This window comes from Thalassophryne amazonica, chromosome 18, assembly GCF_902500255.1.
Source record: "Thalassophryne amazonica chromosome 18, fThaAma1.1, whole genome shotgun sequence".
NCBI lineage: Eukaryota > Metazoa > Chordata > Actinopteri > Batrachoidiformes > Batrachoididae > Thalassophryne > Thalassophryne amazonica.
In genome coordinates this window covers 43,224,848-43,243,243 of record NC_047120.1, presented here as the reverse complement: position 1 = coordinate 43,243,243, position 18,396 = coordinate 43,224,848, and the positions used below count along the sequence as shown (strand labels likewise).

The 18,396-nt window shown below is 40.2% G+C and overlaps 2 protein-coding genes across 4 annotated transcripts in view; both read right to left on the bottom strand.

Moving 5' to 3' along the window:
• LOC117530866 (autism susceptibility gene 2 protein homolog) overlaps positions 1–18,396 on the bottom strand; it is a 51,758-nt gene that overhangs the window by 3,271 nt on the left and 30,091 nt on the right. The window contains 1 exon segment of the mRNA XM_034193811.1: positions 309–525. Coding sequence (XP_034049702.1) covers positions 309–525 — 217 coding nt within the window.
• LOC117530867 (autism susceptibility gene 2 protein-like) lies at positions 4,453–16,815 on the bottom strand. 3 transcript variants are annotated; one of them, XM_034193813.1, is made up of 14 exons: positions 16,754–16,815; positions 16,536–16,565; positions 14,821–14,869; positions 12,986–13,337; positions 12,582–12,817; positions 11,952–12,196; positions 11,785–11,829; positions 11,475–11,573; positions 7,375–7,458; positions 7,146–7,184; positions 6,683–6,754; positions 6,424–6,578; positions 4,805–4,885; positions 4,453–4,476 (listed from the first exon to the last, which is right to left on the bottom strand). In XM_034193813.1, the coding sequence occupies exons 3-12, from the start codon at positions 14,852–14,854 to the stop codon at positions 6,459–6,461; spliced, it is 1,326 nt and encodes a 441-aa protein (XP_034049704.1). In that variant the 5' UTR covers positions 14,855–14,869; positions 16,536–16,565; positions 16,754–16,815; the 3' UTR covers positions 4,453–4,476; positions 4,805–4,885; positions 6,424–6,458. The 3 variants fall into 3 exon arrangements, with proteins under 3 accessions (XP_034049704.1, XP_034049705.1, XP_034049706.1); XM_034193814.1 differs by lacking the exon at positions 7,146–7,184; XM_034193815.1 differs by lacking the exon at positions 7,146–7,184 and having other exon boundaries at positions 7,375–7,443.

The following is an 18,396-nucleotide window of genomic DNA, read 5'->3' as shown; positions in this document are numbered from 1 at the left end:
CTCTGTCCTTTTGCAACAAAGCAAAATAAATTGTTGGCATATGTTCAGTAACCTGTGAAGCACACTTTTAATCAAGGAACTAGTTTCAAAATATTGCATTATGCTGTTTCACTACATCATCTTTACAGAGCAGAAGCTCAGTTCTTGGAAGTCTTACCACCACACTACTGCCAGAGCAAATGGTGCTTGAATTATTGATTTAGGATGAATACAGGTTTAGATAAAAATCTCCAAACTATATACACATATCTGTACTTATTTAAAATCCAATAATAAAATACTGCTCTTCAAGTGCTGTTATCGCATACCTGTCCTTTTCATCCTTAATGTGAGGAATTTCTCTCCTCTCTGTATCCTTCCCTCGATCCCTCTCATCCCTTCTTTCTGCTCCTTTAGCCCAGCTGGGGCCAGCGGGGAATCCAGAGGGACCACCATGCAGGCGGTTCCATGGATCGTGGTGGTTGGGGGTGGACAAGCCCCCAACCACACTGGTTGGTGGGTCTTTAGGGCCAAACATGGAGCCACCTACAGAGGAAACATTTTGTATTAACACGGACATCTGAGAATTTTAGTGTTAAACCAATAGCAGTGATTCATGAACCGAAGTGAAGCATGTAAACAATTACCATCAACGGAATCAACTATCTCAAATAAAAGGTAACAAGAAGGTTTTAACATGAGTAAAACAGTATTTTACAAAAGTCTTAGGCACTCCAGTCTGTCTTTTTTATTTAGTTTAATATTATGCTGATTCCCATTGGCTGCTCAATTGTTTGCATTTGGGGTCGCCACAGCAAATCCAAGGTGGATCTGCACGCTGAATTGGCAGAAGTTTTACACCGTGAAGCAACATGACAACTCCACATTATATGGAGAAATGTGGCAGAGGTGGAGTTTGAACTGGGAACCTTCCGCACTGAAGCCAACTGCACTAACCACTTGGCCACTGCCCCTACCTATTAAAATGCTTATAATTTTCCAAAACATAAAACCCTTTCATAAATTTTTATAACCATCATAGCTGTTTTTTCTTAAACATACACCTATGATTCAAACAGCAACAAAAAAAATGTGGTTTTGGGTTGCTAAAAAAAAAAAAAAAAGTGAGTCCATATTAACTCTACTGATTTGCTGAATGGTCATTGGCACCCTGCACCATGCTGCATGGTTTCTGCAAATCTTTTCAAATATGTCTACACCCACTTGTCATCTCATTAGGTAGACACTGCCAGTACAGGTTTGGACCCCCTTTTCCATCAGAACTCTAATTCTTTGTGCCATTTATGGAACATGGTAGTGGAAATGTTCTTTCTGGATTTCAGTCCACATTGACTTGACCATCCATCTTGACATTTGGCATCACACAGTTTCCACACATTACACCAACACCACTGAATTGTTGATAGAAGACACAATGGGCCCTTGCACTTGTCCTTACTCCAAAATGTGACTATACCATTTGAATGTAATGGCAGAAATCGAGACTCATCACATCAGGCAACATTTCCCAGTCTTCTGTTGTCCAATTTTGAAAGAGACAGAGTCCACTGTAACCTGTTTGCTGTTCTTGGCTGGAGAGTGCCACCCAGTGTGATCTTCTGCTGCTGTGGCTCATCTGGTGTAAGGATTGATGAGCTGTGCATTCAAACAAGCTCATCTGATATCTTGGTTGTAAAGAATTGTTATGTGAGTTACCGTTGGCATTCTATCAGTTTGAACCACTGTAGCCATTCTACTGTCCTGCCAGTAACAATGCTTTTGAACAGAGAATCACCACTTACTGAATGGTTCAGTTTACTACCACAAGACCATTATCTGTAGACCCTAGAGATGTCTGTGCTTCAAATCCCAGTAAGTCAGGCATTTTTATGAGATAGTGAATCCAGTCCACCTGGAACAAACATCCATGACACACGTGATATCACTTAAGTAACCCTTCTGGCAGAAACTCCATATTCAGATGTGTCAATGTGGACAAGAGGATATACTGAAGTTCAAAGGAACCACCAGAGTATACTGAAGTTCAAAGGAACCACCAGAGTGACACTTTGGTGGTTCCTTTGAACTTCAGTATATCCTCTTGTTCCACATTGACACATCTGAATATGGAGTTTCTGCCACAACTGACCAATACGTTATCCCTTTTAACCTGATCAGACAGGTCCAGCTTCTTCCTTTTGGCTGGGGTCTGATGTATTGGAGCTTCTCCCTTAAAGTAGACCTGCACTGAAATAAATGCAGTCAGATCTTTGGACCAAAAAATGACTTATATTACATATAAGATCCTTCTGAATGTAGTAAAGTAAATCTGCAAGCCCAGATCTGTCATTCAATGGAGAAATCTTCATTTAAAAATGACAATTTACAGCTAAAATTTAGCCCTCCGCCAAAACTGTCAGCACACTCCGGGACGCTGCCGCGACGTCAGGGAAAAGACCCTATCCCAGCATGCATTGCGCGCGCCAACTGCAATTTGGGAATTTTCGTCAGTTTGGATCTGCACCTTTTTCTTGTCTTATACGGAAGGATCTACTTTTTTTTTTTAAACTTTATATTGTCTTGCGGCACGCTTGGTGAGTACACATTTCTTTATTTGTGCTTGAAAAATTATTTTGGGGGACTTTTTCATACGCCCGTTTGATTGAGTGGTGTTGCATTGAAAATCTACTGTCTTTCGCCTCCGGTGTTACCGTCGGGGGTACGGAGGCGGGACCCGCAAAGAATCCACGTCATTAAAAAGATATAAACCTCTTTCAGCGGCCATGGAGCTCTGCGGCTCCGATTACCGAGACGTGCGGCGCTGCGGATTTGCCTCAAGAAGTCTGTCCTTGCAGCAACAGGTGTCACCGGTCCGCTCGGCATCAAACAGCGAGCGTAGGCTCTGGACTTTTGCCAAGTTGGCTGCACCTCCATTCAGGAGACAGGGACATGGTGCCGGCTGCACAGCAGACACGGGGGCGATGTGAATGGCCCGCTCGCTGGTTACCGAGCACGCAGACTCAATAAGCGCAGCAGAGGCAGATGAGCGAGGCTCGGGGAAGAATGTTGCCCGCTGTCGATGTCGCCGCTGATCTGAGCATGCACAGCTGTATCTCACATTCATTGCAGCTTACTTTGGATGCTGAACAGGATGTGTATAACAGTAACATTACTAACAGATAAATCAATTTCAATGTGGGATTGGACTGAAGGCGGGAGCGCTCCGTCTTCTGTCGGACGTCACTGCAATGACCCGGATGTACAAACAGTTTTCGCTGAGGGCCAAATTTTAGCTGCAAATTTGTCATTTTAAATGAAGATTTCTCCGCTGAATTACAAATTTGGGCTTGCAGATTTACTTTACTGCATTCATAAGGGTCTTATAAATACATATCAGCTATTTCTTTCTGAGATCTGACCACATTTATTTCAATGCAGGTCTGCTTTACGACTGTGAAACAACATGAGCAAGATGCTATTGTTTTCAAAAGACATGACTGAAGAATGTGTCATAATTGGCTGAAGTACACGTGGGAAAGGCAAACAATGCATCAACTGAACTAGACAGTAATTTGTATTATGAGTGTTCTTAGCCTGCAGAACAGTTTTTAAAGTTCACTTCAGATGATGGCTGATAGCTTAAGCAAGAGGATCCAATCTTATAGTTTTTTAATGAATCAGGTGAGCAAGTGTACCCAATGAGGAGGCCATAGAGCAAATGCAGCATAACCAATCACAGAATGTCTGAGTGGACAGCTGGTGGGGAACAGATGGGGAAAGAAAGAAAAACAACTCAGTGATGACATTCTTGCAAAAAATTGGCAAAATGCATCAGTGAACTGTGATACAGAGTAAACCATAAGAATGAAAAACAATTCACGATATAAAATTCTTCACTTCCACTTGGGTTGTTGAACAGTCTTAGCTTTAGCACAGTCATTAAGAAAATAACTCATTTGACTTAGTCAGCAACAAGTTCACCAAACACTGACTCATGGGCAGAGTATGAAAGGCTACTTCAGTTACAGTAAATGTGCCAATATACAAGTTTTATGATAAAATGTGAGGGTCAGCAGTGACAATATGACAATGTGGCATGTTATGTTAAACATGATCCAGTCGCAATGCTTCACTGCTGACGACCTGAATGACTGAAGCATGATAACATGGAAACCCACATAACATCTGACAAATGACAAATAGACCTTCATTTTTAAGAGGCATGGATAGGTCTCAGGTCTGTCTGCATTGCAGATCTGTTCTGTTGCATGTGGACACAGCAAAGTGCAGATGCTCCAAAAGTGGACTCGACCCAACTCAGAGATGTGTTATGGCTTATTAATCTTGTAAAGTCACCTAAATAATAACAACAACAATAATAATGAACATTTTTTAAAGGACGTGAGGACTGACTTAGTGTTGGGCTGCCAAGTCCCCAACGGCACCAGAACCCAGGGCTGCCAGTGGGGTGACATGGCGGGGAGCGGCCATATGGATCTAAAACGTGAATATAAACATTATAAATACTGCAGTAGTTAAAGATTTCATGGATTCTTATGTTGTTCACGTGCCTTAAAAGTACTCAAATACCCCTCAGGACACAAACACGAAAAACAACAACAAAAAAAAAAACCTTATTAAAAAAGCTTCACTGTATAATAAGTACTGGTTCATTCCAAGTTGCATTTTTTAAATGATTTTAGAAATAACTGATAAAAATATATACCATTCACTTATAATCTAGACACGCAAGTTATATGGGTTGACAGACACTGGTTTGGGTATACAAGTGGCAAACAATATGCGCCTTTCAAGCTGCTTTTACCCAAGTGTGCAGTTGGTCCAAGGAAAGAAGAGTGCGGTGCTGATGGAGACAGGAAAGGTGCTGAGGATGGATTGACTGCACCTGAGAGAAGGTAGTATTAAAAAAAAAGTTGCAAAATCAAATCAAACGCATCATGATACTTTCACATACACACCAACTCAGAAGCTATGACAGGTATCAAACCAAAGGCAGATAAACTGGACCTTCAAGCAGCCAATTTTCAAACATGTCCATCAGCCAAGAAAAAAAACAAAAAAACAGCTTGGATTGATGCTGTGTACTCAAAATCCAAATCATAATTCAGAGTGTGATTTTCAAACAACAAAAACCCATGAATAATCTAGAACCAATGTACAAATAGACTGCTATCACTCATCTGTGTGTATCTGTGTCTCTCTGCTGCATAGTGGTGTCTAATCTGAGAAAGATTGTTGCCGTCGACATCTGTGGTGCTTAAAAGAGAGCAGGGACAAATGTCTATACCTGTCCACCTTTTTCTGCTTGTTAAGACAACGAAAGAGTGATGCCTCTTGCACTGATAAACAATCAGCGTAGTATTACAGGTGAGCTGCCTTCAGCTGGAGCACTGTCAATTCAGCTTCTTATGTCTGAGGAGTGAACATGTGTGGGCTATCAGCAGTAGTCTGAATTTTCCAGTTGAACTTTGTTAATTGATGATGTTTTAAGATCAAGCTGGACAGCTCTGATTTGATTTCTGACAGATTATCTAGCCCTGTCTGTGAGAAACAGAAGAGGAAGGAGCACATCTGAAGATACTCCAACATGCATTTGGGCAATTCTACGGGAACGGAATTACAATCTGAGCTAATCTGTCATGGTTAGATGCCATATGTCCAGATTTTGCTGCTGCTGTAATTCCGTTACCACAGAATTGCCCATTTATAAAAAACATCTTGTTGTCATACAACAAATTTATAATGACATTTCTCAAAGTTGTCATATAAACAACTTGTAATTATTTTGACTGACACTAATCAAAACCTGCTGTTCTATTTCATTCCTCCTGACCGCCAGAGCACCTGGATAACTACATGTGCGCAGCACAGAGGTCGAGAATATATACCAACAAAGTCACGCCATTGGATGTGACCTGGGTGATGATACTGGTTGTCTTTATATACCAGACACACCAGAGCTTGCTTCTTTTCTACATTCTCGCATTCTTAGAGGTGAGAATGCATTAGCTGCGATTGCCGCTCTCGCTTGTAGCCTCGCAACCCACCTTCGGTTAGAGTTACGTGCACTGCACACGTCCTCCAAAGGCTGCGAGACACAGCTTCACTATTTTTTTGTATTCTCTGACTGACGCCTGTCGTGAGTACACTTCCTAAATGCCGGGTGCGCGCCTTCGCCGCTGCCCTGCTAGTATTTTCCTCTGTGCACATTAGCTGTGTTGTGTTCGATGAAAGCTGGCTATTTGCTTAGTTGTGTCACTAATCCCGTTAACTTACGTGGTAGTATGTGTATCAGAACCAGTATAGTGTACTGTGTTGGGCTTGCCGTGAGTGTTTTCCACTCCTTGAAGTACTTCATCTGCGCTGCCGCCATTTTGCTAAGTTTAACAGCTAATCAAAACCTGCTGATATTTAGACATGCACCTGTAGCTGAAAACAGACTGGCAGGTCTGGTCAAGTCATGGGTTGGAGGCAGGGCACCTCCAAGGTGCCCCAGTGGTCCCAATCCGGCCAGCTCCAGGAAGACGGGCCAGCAGGTCAGTCCGGAAGTCTAGCTTGTGGGGATCACCCTGCATCAACTGAGAAACAGTAAATGTTAAGCAACAAATATGAGGGTGGAGTTATCTGATATTTTAAAGTCACCAATAATAAAAATCAATATTCAGCCAAAATAAAAACATACCTTTACTTTTTTCTGATGACTCAGAATCATCCAGGCCACATATACATGCATAGCACACCATTTTCCTGGTTTCTGCACAGAAAAAGAATAAAATCACAGAGTGTCATGTCATTTGATAAATTCTGGATGTTAAAATTAGAAGCCTTTGCACACAGAGTCAGACGTTGTTGCTCTTGTACTGGAATATTGTTTAGCCTCTTGACAAGTTTGGAGATTCCCAGGATGTATACGTTTAAGCCAGGAAAGCAAAAATATCTTGGGAGAAGTAGTAGCAGGAAGTAAGAATATTAGTAAATACTACTTGAGGAAACAACTTCTGGAATATCTAACTGGGTGTGCAAGGACAAAGAACGGCCCGGCAGCAGTCAACATTGCAAGTGTATTAGTGCAAAGAATCAGTAAGAAAATAGAAAAGGCTGAAGATGAGGAGCCAAGGGATTCAAAAACATCTGTTTTTGCTTACATTACTGATTTTCAACGATGTCCCAAATGGATCAGTTAACTACAAGAGAAAAGAATTGCAAAGCCACTTTTAATCATCATATCTCACTCTCTATTAGGACTACAATTTGTTTTCTTTACCGCACTAACTAGGCCCATGTTGCACCTCATCCTGGAATAAACTGGATGCGCCAGTGTTTCCATTAAAAAACAAACAAACAAACAAACACAACACAACACAACATCCTTACCCTGGGGTCTTTTGGCTGCAGGTGATGAGGCACAACCCCAAGTCGTGCAGTCATATCAGGACCCGTTCCCTGAGGGACAATAGGCTGTTCACACACATTACAACAGATCAGCTACGACGCACCAACACGTCTACAAATAATTAACATCTGATATTAGAAAATTCTACAAGAGATATCAGGGCCATATTTTCAGAATCCATGGCACACTGTCTAAAACACAGAACGTAATTTCATTTGCAGCACCTCCGAGTCCTTGACGCCATTTTGCAGGTGTGCAAATGGAGTACAAAGGTAAGCACAATGCACAAAGGGGTTGGGTTTGTCTGGCTCCATATTTATGGGCGTTGTGTAGGCATATCATGGAACCAACCAATCAAATAAATAAATAAATAAATCCCTACATTTTTTTGGTGCTAGGGATGGGTATCATTAAATTTTAACTGTACTGCTTTAGGTCCGGTACTTTAACCCCTTAACGCCCATCGTCGCATATATGGTACAATCGCTGAGTCAAATATGCAACTTACCAAATTGACCTGTATGCCTGTTGTCGCAAATTTGCAACATATTATTATTATAACATTATAACATAAAGTCATTACCAGAATACCCAATATTACTATCTAGTTTTTGTGCAAAAGTGAAATTAATAATCTCAACATTATTTACCATCTACTTAAAGGCAAAAACACACACAAAACTTTTTTTATATACAGCTATATAAATTAGGGCATTAAGGGGTTAACGGTATTTTTGTTGTTTTTAGAAAAAAATAATAAAATAAGAATAGAATTTAAAATACCTTATTTTCTATACAACAATTAAACAGTCAAGTGGAACGAGGAAAACCAATCTTTTGAGCATATACCATATACGAGGTCTCTTAGATAATAAACCGACACCTTTTATTTTTTTTTTTTTAACTATATGGATTTGAATGACATGCGATTACACCAATCATGCTTGAACCCTCGTGCGCATGCTGTGAGTTTTTTCACGCGTCGGTGACGCCATTTCCCTGTGGGCAGGCCTTGAGTGAGATGTGGTCCCGCCCTCTCGGCTGGAATTCCTTTGTTTCCACACACTGCATCGAGACGGCTGCTGCGTTGCTTTATCAAAATTTTTTCTGGACCTGTGAGAAATATCGAGTGGACACTATTCGAGAAAATTAAGCTGGTTTTCTGTGAAAAGTTTAACGGCTGATGAGAGATTATGGGTGTTTTCTGTCGGTGTTGTAAGGACTTCCCACGGAGCGGGACGTCCTGCAGCGCTTCCAGGCGCTGTCGTCGGCCTGTTCGAGCTGAAACATCCAATTTAAGGCTTAATTCACCCAGGACATCGTTGAAGAGAACGAGAAGATTCAGAAGCGGCCGGCATGAGGAATTTATGCGGACCATTCCACTGTTAAGGACATTTTTTTAATGAAAGCCGTACGCGCAAATTCGCCGAGTCGTTTCCGTGACGATCCTCTGCAAATCTGTGTGCGCCGCGACAGGAAAACACCTCCGTGTTGAAAACCATTTGTAGAATTAAGGCGGCTTTTTAATGGCTTTCAACAAGTGAGTAACTGAGAAATTGTTTAACAGCTTGGGCAGTTCCAACTTGCCCGTTAAGATTTCCAACGGAGGTGTTTTCCTGCGCGACCCCCCGCGGTCGGGTCAGCCCGAACATGCGACTCTGCCCGCACGTTCTTTCATTACAAAATGACCAGTTAACAATGGAATGTCCGAATAAACTCCTCATGCCGACTTCTTCTGAAAGTTCTCTGTTCTGACGACTTACTGCGTCAACAGAGCCTGAAATGTGGAAGTTTTCAACTTGAAACGGCGAGACGCTGCCGCCTCGAAGCGCAGATTGCCGTCAGGCGCCGTGGACCGTCCTTAAAGCGACACTACCAGACCAAAATCTATCATCAGCCGTTAAAATTTTACCGAAAACCAGCTGAATTTATTGAATGGTGTCCACTCAGTTGTGCCTTACAGTTTTGAAAAATTTTTTATCAAACAACAGCAACAGTCTCGGAGCCATTCCTAAACAATGAAAAAATCGACGAGCGGTGGACGACTCCTCACTCAAAGACTGCCCACAGGCGAATGACGTAACCGACAGGCGTTGAAAAAACTCTCGCATGCCCACGAGGGTTCAAGCAAGTCTGATGTAATCACACGTGATTCAAATCCATATGGTTTTTGAAAAAAATAATAAGGTCGGATACTTTCTAATAGACCCTGTATCTGGAGTATAAGTCGGACCAGCGTACAAGTCGCAGGACCCCCAAACTAGTAAAAAATAAATAAAAACATGACTTATACTCCATGAAATATGGTAATTCCCTCTGTCATCATCATGTATGTATGTGAGTGAGTGAGAGAGAAGCTGTATCAGTGCTCCACTTGCAAACACTGACCCATACATTGAGACAGAGGGAGAGCTCTTCTACATAAGCAACAACAAATTCCCTAATTTCTCCAGTACAGAAAGCAATACAGTTAAGGGGTGGAGCCTATCGATACGCCAGTCTTTAAAAATCTTGCCCCTGGGCCCGTTTAATATTGGGTTTCAGTACCCATCCCTATTTGGAGCAAATAGTCACAACTACAGGGATGGCTGCAAAGAGTCAGCATGAGTAAACCAAAGGCCCGAAGCTATCAAATCTGGGAACCTCCCCCAAAAAACTTTGTGATTCTATCTGCTCTGAGGTGAACTCTAGGCATCAAATCCTGTCTGGCTTCCGATCAACACAAAGTTAGAAACTACACAAAAAGTGATAAATACAAAAACTCAAGTACTCAAGTATTCATGAACTCTTTGTATGTGGACAGTGATGTTTACTTCATCTGAAATACACAAATATATTTATGTATGTATATGGAGCCTTAGCCTGTACTGTGAGGAAGAACACCCTGAAACCATACTGTAATGCCAACATGACAAAAAACACAACACATGGTCTGTATCATAAAAACACGTATTTTCTTAGAAGTTCGAAGACAAGATCAAATCAAATTCAGTGTTGAAACTGGCCAATGAAAATGCACCTGAGAAATACCTAATAGTGCCCTGGATTTCTCATCTGGATAATTAAACTATGTTTTAAGATAAGACTTTATTGATCTCACAGTGGAGAAATTCACGTTACGTCAGCTCTTAAAAACACACAAGATAAGTGCGGGTAGAGGACAGAGACGGACTTGGCTGTCCATTGGGCTCTTTTGAGGTGGTGGCTGGAGATGGTTTTACATATGATCAGTTAATTTGTTATTAAATTGTAACTGGAATTGTGGTCTTTCTTATGTACAAAGACAGAACATCTCAGTTTTCCTTCAACTACGTCCACTTATATTTGTTCTTTATACCTTTACCACAGCTAAAGTTGTTTCCTCACTGGAGAAGAGTAACACTGCCATTGTATTATAGGGACAGAGTCGCCTCCACCTCCTGAGGAGACTGAGATCCTTTGGAGTGAGCAGGCCTCTGCTTAAAACCTTCTATGACTCTGTTGTAGCCTCTGCTCTCCTCTATGCTGTCATGGGCCCCGGGCAGCACAGAGCGGGACAGAAAGAGACTGAATAAGCTATTCAGGAAGTCCAGCTCTGTGGTGGGCTGTCCTCTGGACTCTCTGGAGGAGGTGGCTGAGAGGAGGGTGTTAACCAAGTTCAAATCCATCATGGACAACTCTTCTCACCCTCTGCACCGGACTGTAATGGAGCTGTGCAGCTCCTTCAGTGACAGACTGAGGCACCCTCAGTGCAAGAAGGAACGATACCGCAGGTCGTTCCTCCCTGCTGCTGTCAGACTGTACAATAACACTGTGAATGGCCATAACCATATCCAAAGCAAAGAGAATTGACTGCAAATAATGTGAGAGTTTGCAGTATTCTGAAGCTTTTCCAGACAAAAACAACTCATACACAGAAGACTGGACTGTTTTCTGGAAAATTATGTTGGTTCAGCTAAAAAAAAAAAAAAAACTGGAAACCCGGGAATATCAGGAAAACGTTCACCACTGGTACACATCATGAAGACTGAGATGACCATTCCAATTTCTGCCCAGTCTTATTACATCATTGATGTTTGATAATTTCAAGCGTTATTCTCACCTTTGGCTGAAACGCTCCCTGCAGGGAGCTAAAAGGCCCAGTAGGAGGAATCACAGGCTGGATACTCGGCACTGAGGGTGGTGGGTACTGTGGAAAGAACTGCCATGACAAATGCATGTGCATTTTAATGCCTACAGAATTAATAATATTTAAATCTACATATCTTAATTATTTGTTTTGTTTAAAATGTTTAAAAAGACCTCAAATTAAATTTCAACTTGATCTTGAACTATATTCTCAGACATTTAATCTGATAATACAAGTATTATCACCACATATTATACACAAAGTAGCAAAAAAAAGCACTTACAGTATGTCGATACAGCCCGTCCATTTTGCCTGCATATTTATCAAACTAAAACACAAAAGGAATATTTGAGTTAAAAATTTCTGCAAACTCACTGCAGTCTACTGTATGTTCCAACCACAATAGAACATCAACACAGATGTTCAACACAACAGCAGATAGCAGCTCACCAGCGGTGGTGCAGTAGCTGTGGGGTGCAGGAAGGGCGTGAAGTGTTGGTGCGTGTGCGTGTGTTGGTGCTGGTGGTTGTGATGATGAAACTGGAAGGCCATGGGTTGGATGCTTGGCTGGTTCTGGGATGTCCTGCCTGAAGAACTTGATGTGGAACTTGAAGCTGACGGACCGCCAGGAGTAGAACGGCCTGCTCCTGCTGCATTATTTTCGGCCCCTGGGAGGCTGCGCCTGCCTTCACGTTCTTGTGGAATTTAAGAAGTGGGAATTTAAATTTTGACGCAGCAAATCGTGGTCTGTAGTTGAGGGTGTCACAATAAAAGTACAAAATGAAATGAGATAAAGTATTAACACTTATAAGGTAACAGTTCTTGTTAACCAATTTCCAAATTCTACACTTATAAATGCGTAGCTTCAGCTTGATGCATTCAATAAAATTCTCACAATGCTTGTATTACTGGACTTGCAGTTAAAAGTTCACTACATGTGTAGAACTTTCTCAAATATATCAGAAAAACTCAAATAACTGGATTTATTCAATTTATATTTCAACTGTAAGAATGACTAACTACAATGCTGTTCATATTGCCATGAACAATGGAGCAAAGTAGTGTTCCTGATGGCCGTACCTGGTGCTGTTGAGTGAGCAGAGACTTGCAGCAGAGGTGGAGGTGGCGGTAAACCAGGTGAAGAGGTGAACAGGGCTCCAGAGCTGGCTCTTGACGGTGGCCGGTGCGGCCCCGTAGATCCCGAGCCCCTGATGTGGGACAGCGACACACTTGTGGAGGGAGTGGGGGGACGCATAGAGGATGAGGAAGATGCAGCAGATGAAGCCGAAGATGAGGGTTTGAGAGAAGTGCTGCTCCTGAAAAGAGAGTGGGAAAAAAAAAAGCATAAATAATTACTGACTTTTATCTACTGTTAAAAGCACAACACAAAACCACATGCTAAGCCCGAAGGACAGAACTATATTTAATGGACTACAGTTAGAGTTTTTAAAATGGCAACAACAAAAGTGCTTTCAGGAATGTACCTGTTGCTGATGTTATACATAGAAGGTCGTCCAGGCAAAGTAAGGAAGGGTTTGGGTTTGGATAGTGGGGGGCTGGCGTTGTGGCGGCTGCTACTACCATTGAGCTGGTTAGACCTGGTGACTGTAGCTGAGGCCGTTACTGTTGAGTGGGAAGGCAGGCAGGAGAAGGATGCCGAAGAGGTAGAAGAAACGGGCTCCGGGTAATGTGGCTCCAGGCTTTTTTCCTGACTCCTCTCCAGACCAGATACTCTTGGAGTCACCATCAACCGTGACACACCGCCAGAACGGGTGGGTAAAGGAGGACAACTTTTGCTCATAGATGTGCTCATGCTGGATGGGACAGGTTCTGCAACTAAAAAAGACAAATCAATACGTTCACATCGTAAGAAAGAATTGGGTTTGGGAAATAACTCCACTTATAAGACTGCATTGCTTCCTATGATAATATCTGATGCATCACGTTGTCTTTTTTTCCCTTGAGTCCAACAGCCCACCTTGATTGCTGGTTTTAGGACTTGGCAATGAAATAATCACACTAAAGAACTGTGATAAAATCACCAAAGCAACTGTAAAAGCTAACACAAGATCTCCTCTATAGCTGAGAAAATAGTTGATGAAGAAAAAAAAAAAACAAACAAAAAAAACAAACAGATAATATAACCAAACGTTGTATAGCAGGATCATAAAAAAAAGACACAGATGCTCGGGCGCAAACTGAGAATTAAGCTTTGCTTTTGTGTTTGTATTCTAAAAAGCAAAATGATGTAGATTAAGACAAAATATGTAATATTGTAAAATATGTTGTTGGTTGGTACCAAGACTAAATACAATTATTTTCCATCACCTCAAAAACACCTCATTTAGTTTTATTTAAATGATTTTAATACATTAAAAGGCAAACTAACTTGTTAAGGCAGATAAAGCACATTTACACAACTAAATATTTACATTCCATTGTTCTATATCTGATTCATTTTAGTCATCATTATACTCTTCAAACTGGCAACATTATCAAATTGTACAACATGATCAAACATTTTGATGACCTACAAGCAAGGTTGGGTAGGATTACTTTGAAAGAATACATTTGGATTACTTGTAATCGGATTACATTTCAAAGTAATCCTACCCAACCCTGCCTACAAGTAACTCCAAGCACCTAGTGGGTACCAGACGACCTTACTATTCAGATTATGAGGTCATAAAGTGCATCATTTTTCCCCAGAGCTGGACATCAGATTTACCAGTTCACTGCTACTTTTTTCTGTGATTCAAATCTCTGGAAACACTAAAGCGATTGTGCCTCCAAACACAGGCAACTGAAAGAAGAAACATGGATGGTTTACAGACCGTGTTGTATAGTGCTCATGTGACCATGCTCAAATGAAGCATGTCATGACCTTTTTGGATGCAAATCTTTTGATGATGTCAATGTGATGAAGAGCATGGTGTGTTTTCATTATAGGATTGTTTCTGTTTTTTTAAAAAAGTACACAATGTCAAAGCAAAAGAATATCTTGTGGCACCAAGCACATCATCTACAAATGTCAACTTATATTGTGAAAGCCTCAGACTCTCCTGATAATTCTAATATACTGCAGATGACTTGCTTAAAACTTTCCAATATTGGCTGTTTGAACCACAAAATACTTTAATTTTTCAATACAGAAATAAAAACATATCTAACAATAACAATTTTTTTCTTATCATCTAAATATAGACTAGTGAAGGCCAACTGATTGACAGATGAGAATACTGCTTTATAAGTGTGAAGCAACAAAAAACAAAAAATAAAGCAGACTTATTTGCTTGTAGAGCCACCAAATTTCTCATACCTTTTCTTGTACTGACTGTGAACACTGGATCCATGTCATTGTCAGAGGCCTAAAAGTGGATATTAAAAAAATAATAATAATTGCAATTATGTTTTACATAAACTTGATAAAGTAAGCACAACATCTTAATAAAAAGTGACAACCGCCAGCCTATTTGGCCCATCACAATAATTATATATTAATTTATGGTATGACCTCAATCACTTTTTGCTGACTTTTGATATTGATTACATATTGGTTACATGTGGGTTTGTTTACATAAGAATACATCAACATTTAGCTACACGATGCCATAATAAACAGCAGAGGTTTAACTATCATTGTAAGAATAAGACCTGACCGAGTCGTTTCAAAGCTATGCCCCACACCTCTAGTGTGGGACCATTTGAGTTTACGTCAGAGTTGCCCCATTTGGGGTCCACAGGCCATGTTTTGTCTGCAGTCAGATTGTCTTGGCCCGCCATGGTAATTATAAAGATATCCGCAAACTGAATAAATTACTGTTGAGCAGGTGAAATAGCAATGATTTTTTATTTTGAAATTTTATTTTAAGATTCAGAATGTTTTCTTTTAAAAACTAATTTAGTTGCAACGTAACTGCATGCATGTAATTCACACATCAATATTTATTTCTGATACACGGGCCTCCATCCAAATTAATTTATAACCCTTCACAGATAAAAATTGGTTGATCTTGTAATACAAAGCCACTGTATGTAGTTGTGTATGTGTAGACATAAATATACAGCAGTCTTTTATATACAAGTTCATCTCACGTCGATGAAAAAACTTTCACATTGCTCAAAACATACATTTTATTATCTGGAATACCCTCATGATGTATATTAGTTAAGAATAATTTAATAAAAACACTGAATTCATATACTTGCGTTGATGATTGTCTCTAGTTTTGCATGACATGAATAGACACCGGTGTCACTTGTGTGAATTAATGTACGTACGCAATCGCCACCAGGGTGCATTTCAAGGAAGTAGAATGTCCATCACTCTGCATGTGGTTGCACAACACTAAATTGTTTTGGAGAATCTTATTGCAGCTTTTATTAACCCTACAGGTCCATTTCAAGTAGCTCCTTATATCAACTTCTACGTGGGAGCACTGGATACCACATTTACTAGACAATATGTATACATTAACTTAACTTCACCCACACCACGACCGACGTAAGTACATTAATTCAGTATTTTTGTTAAATTATTCTCAGAACAATACGCCATCAAATCCAGCAACCGACCATCTACAAACCTGGCCTGTCAGAGGCAAAGCCACCACAAATGTCTACAAAACCACACACAGGCATCGTAGGTATACTGCAAGTAACAATTTAGGGGCAATTTTTTTTTTTTTAACATAGCCCGAGAGTCTTTTTTTTTTTTTATTATTGTTTTAGTTGTGTGTTTTATTCATTTTGAAGGTTTCAAATTCTTTTTACATTTAAATTCCAATGAACATACTAAAGAATTAACAGTTTAATGCTCTTGAAAGGGCGTACTTGCATTACTGGCAGAATGACATAGTCCTAAAATGACAATAACTTTGCTGCCTTTATTTCTGTGACAATGTATCATGCAATAAAAGTAGTTATTGTGACAGGCCTACAACTAATTTATTTATTTATTTTAATTAGCAAAAAGAAACTGGATCTTGAGAAGCAGACTTAACAGCAACAAACCTGCAAGTAAATAATACACACCTTGCCTCCCGAATCACTCTCAGTATCACACTGAAATAAGGATGGGAAAAAATTAATTACTTTGACTGAAGTATGCTGAAAGCATAAATCTTAATAGCATCTTCCAGAAATATTCCCCTGACGGCTTATAGTATCTATACAAAATGCCAAATTCACTTGATCTTGGGTTTTCAGTAAAACAATGACATGTATTGAAAATTATATTCAAAGAAACTTACAATGTAGCCAGTCTCCAAAGGCAGCCCCTAGAAGAAATAAATGAATAAATAAATATATATATATATATACATATATACATACACACAGACATTAGTTCTAAGGTTTTCATTCAGTTTTTTTACAATACTGAAAAATGTATAATCTATAAATCTTAAAAAATGTAAAATACTCTGTTTACATTTGATGAGCTCCCGCAGATAGAAAGAGATAATGAGCTGCTCTACTTAAGTCAACATTCTTGAATAATTGGGTGACACTGTGTGCAAACCAGTTTCACAAGATCATTTTCAACTTATTAACAGCTCAACAGAAATACAAACACAGCCATTTGATTGCGAATGAGCACAACGCCCAAAGACAGGATATCTGTAGAAGCCAAAACAGCCATAGCAAAGTCATAAGCAAACCATAACGTTGGATTATTTTTTTAAATGACGTAAAGGCCGAAGTGGAAAATCTTGCGGTTCCATGAATGGCCATCTGAGGCTCATTCCAAAACAAAGTTACTCCCAAAACAACCCCCCACCGTCATGTTAAAATCCCCAAATTTAAACATAAACAAACATGTTATCAACCTGGTACACACAAGAAAAAAATAAATAAATAAGAATTTGGTCTCTTTACCTAGTTTACCCCTTCATGACACCTTAATGCCAAATTATTTTTTTTAAACAACTTGCCAGCTTGTGATATTTTACAGAATAAATGTGTAAATAATAAGAGGTGAAAGTACTTTGATCGACAAATTCTATATGCGGCGAGCTGAGTTGACAGCCCCTCTAGCAGTAGCTGCTAGCTGCTGTGGACTGAACATTAATTATATTCCAAATATTATACTGCAAATACATTATCTGAGATAACTGGGCTTTCTGTGCAGCTCATCTAAGAAGTCTTTGCTCCAGTATTTCCATCAAGTGTAATTTTCCATGTCGTTTAATTTGTATCCTTGCACTGTTACCAGGTAACGGTAGTTTGCTGATGTTAGCTCTACTGCCACTATATGAATACTGATGCAATCAGCCAGTTGTAATTTTTACTACCAGCCCCCACACCACCAGTCATGAAAACCACTGCCCAGTCCACAAAAATGTGCATTAAACACCCAAACCAAAATTAACCTGTTAACTCTAGCTTGTCTGTTAACTCTTGAGGTGGGGTCATGTTTGGGGTTAATTCATCCCATTAAGATACTGGCCGTGCTCCACCTCTTTACACATTTATGGGTTAGCCAGGAGTTGGGCACAGTCAGTACTGCCAACATGGAAACACTCAAAGCTGCACTATCTGAGCTTCAAAACTGCTGTTCAGAAAACCTATGGGTGACATCATGGAGGATTTGCCCAGTATATACACAGTCAGTCTATCATTAATGTACCTTTCATCATCTCTTCTCTTATTTCTACTCTTGTTACAACATGTGCTGGAATAGCTGTGTGGAACTCCTTCCTCAGGCTCTGAAAGTGGCCCTCCACCATTCTCATCTGGCCCCCTCTTCCCCTTGTTCCTCCTTCCCAGCATATCAGTGCGCTGATTGGGTTTGAGAGTGCAGTCCATCTAAAAAGGAAAAATGTTTACATATCTATTAATACACATGAATGGGGGATCAACTACAGGCTTAATGCCACTACTGCCGTAGCAGAAT

What these genes read in the sequence shown, in the direction of transcription:
- LOC117530867 (XM_034193813.1), bottom strand. Translation starts at nt 14,854, where the DNA reads ATGGATCCAGTGTTCACAGTCAGTACAAGAAAAG. An exon ending in TGCTCACTCAACAGCACCAG is followed by an intron (nt 12,197 to 12,581) that starts GTACGGCCATCA and finishes AAATTCCACAAG; the next exon opens with AACGTGAAGGCAGGCGCAGC. An exon ending in TGCAGCCAAAAGACCCCAGG is followed by an intron (nt 7,185 to 7,374) that starts GTAAGGATGTTG and finishes TTTCTCTTGTAG; the next exon opens with TTAACTGATCCATTTGGGAC.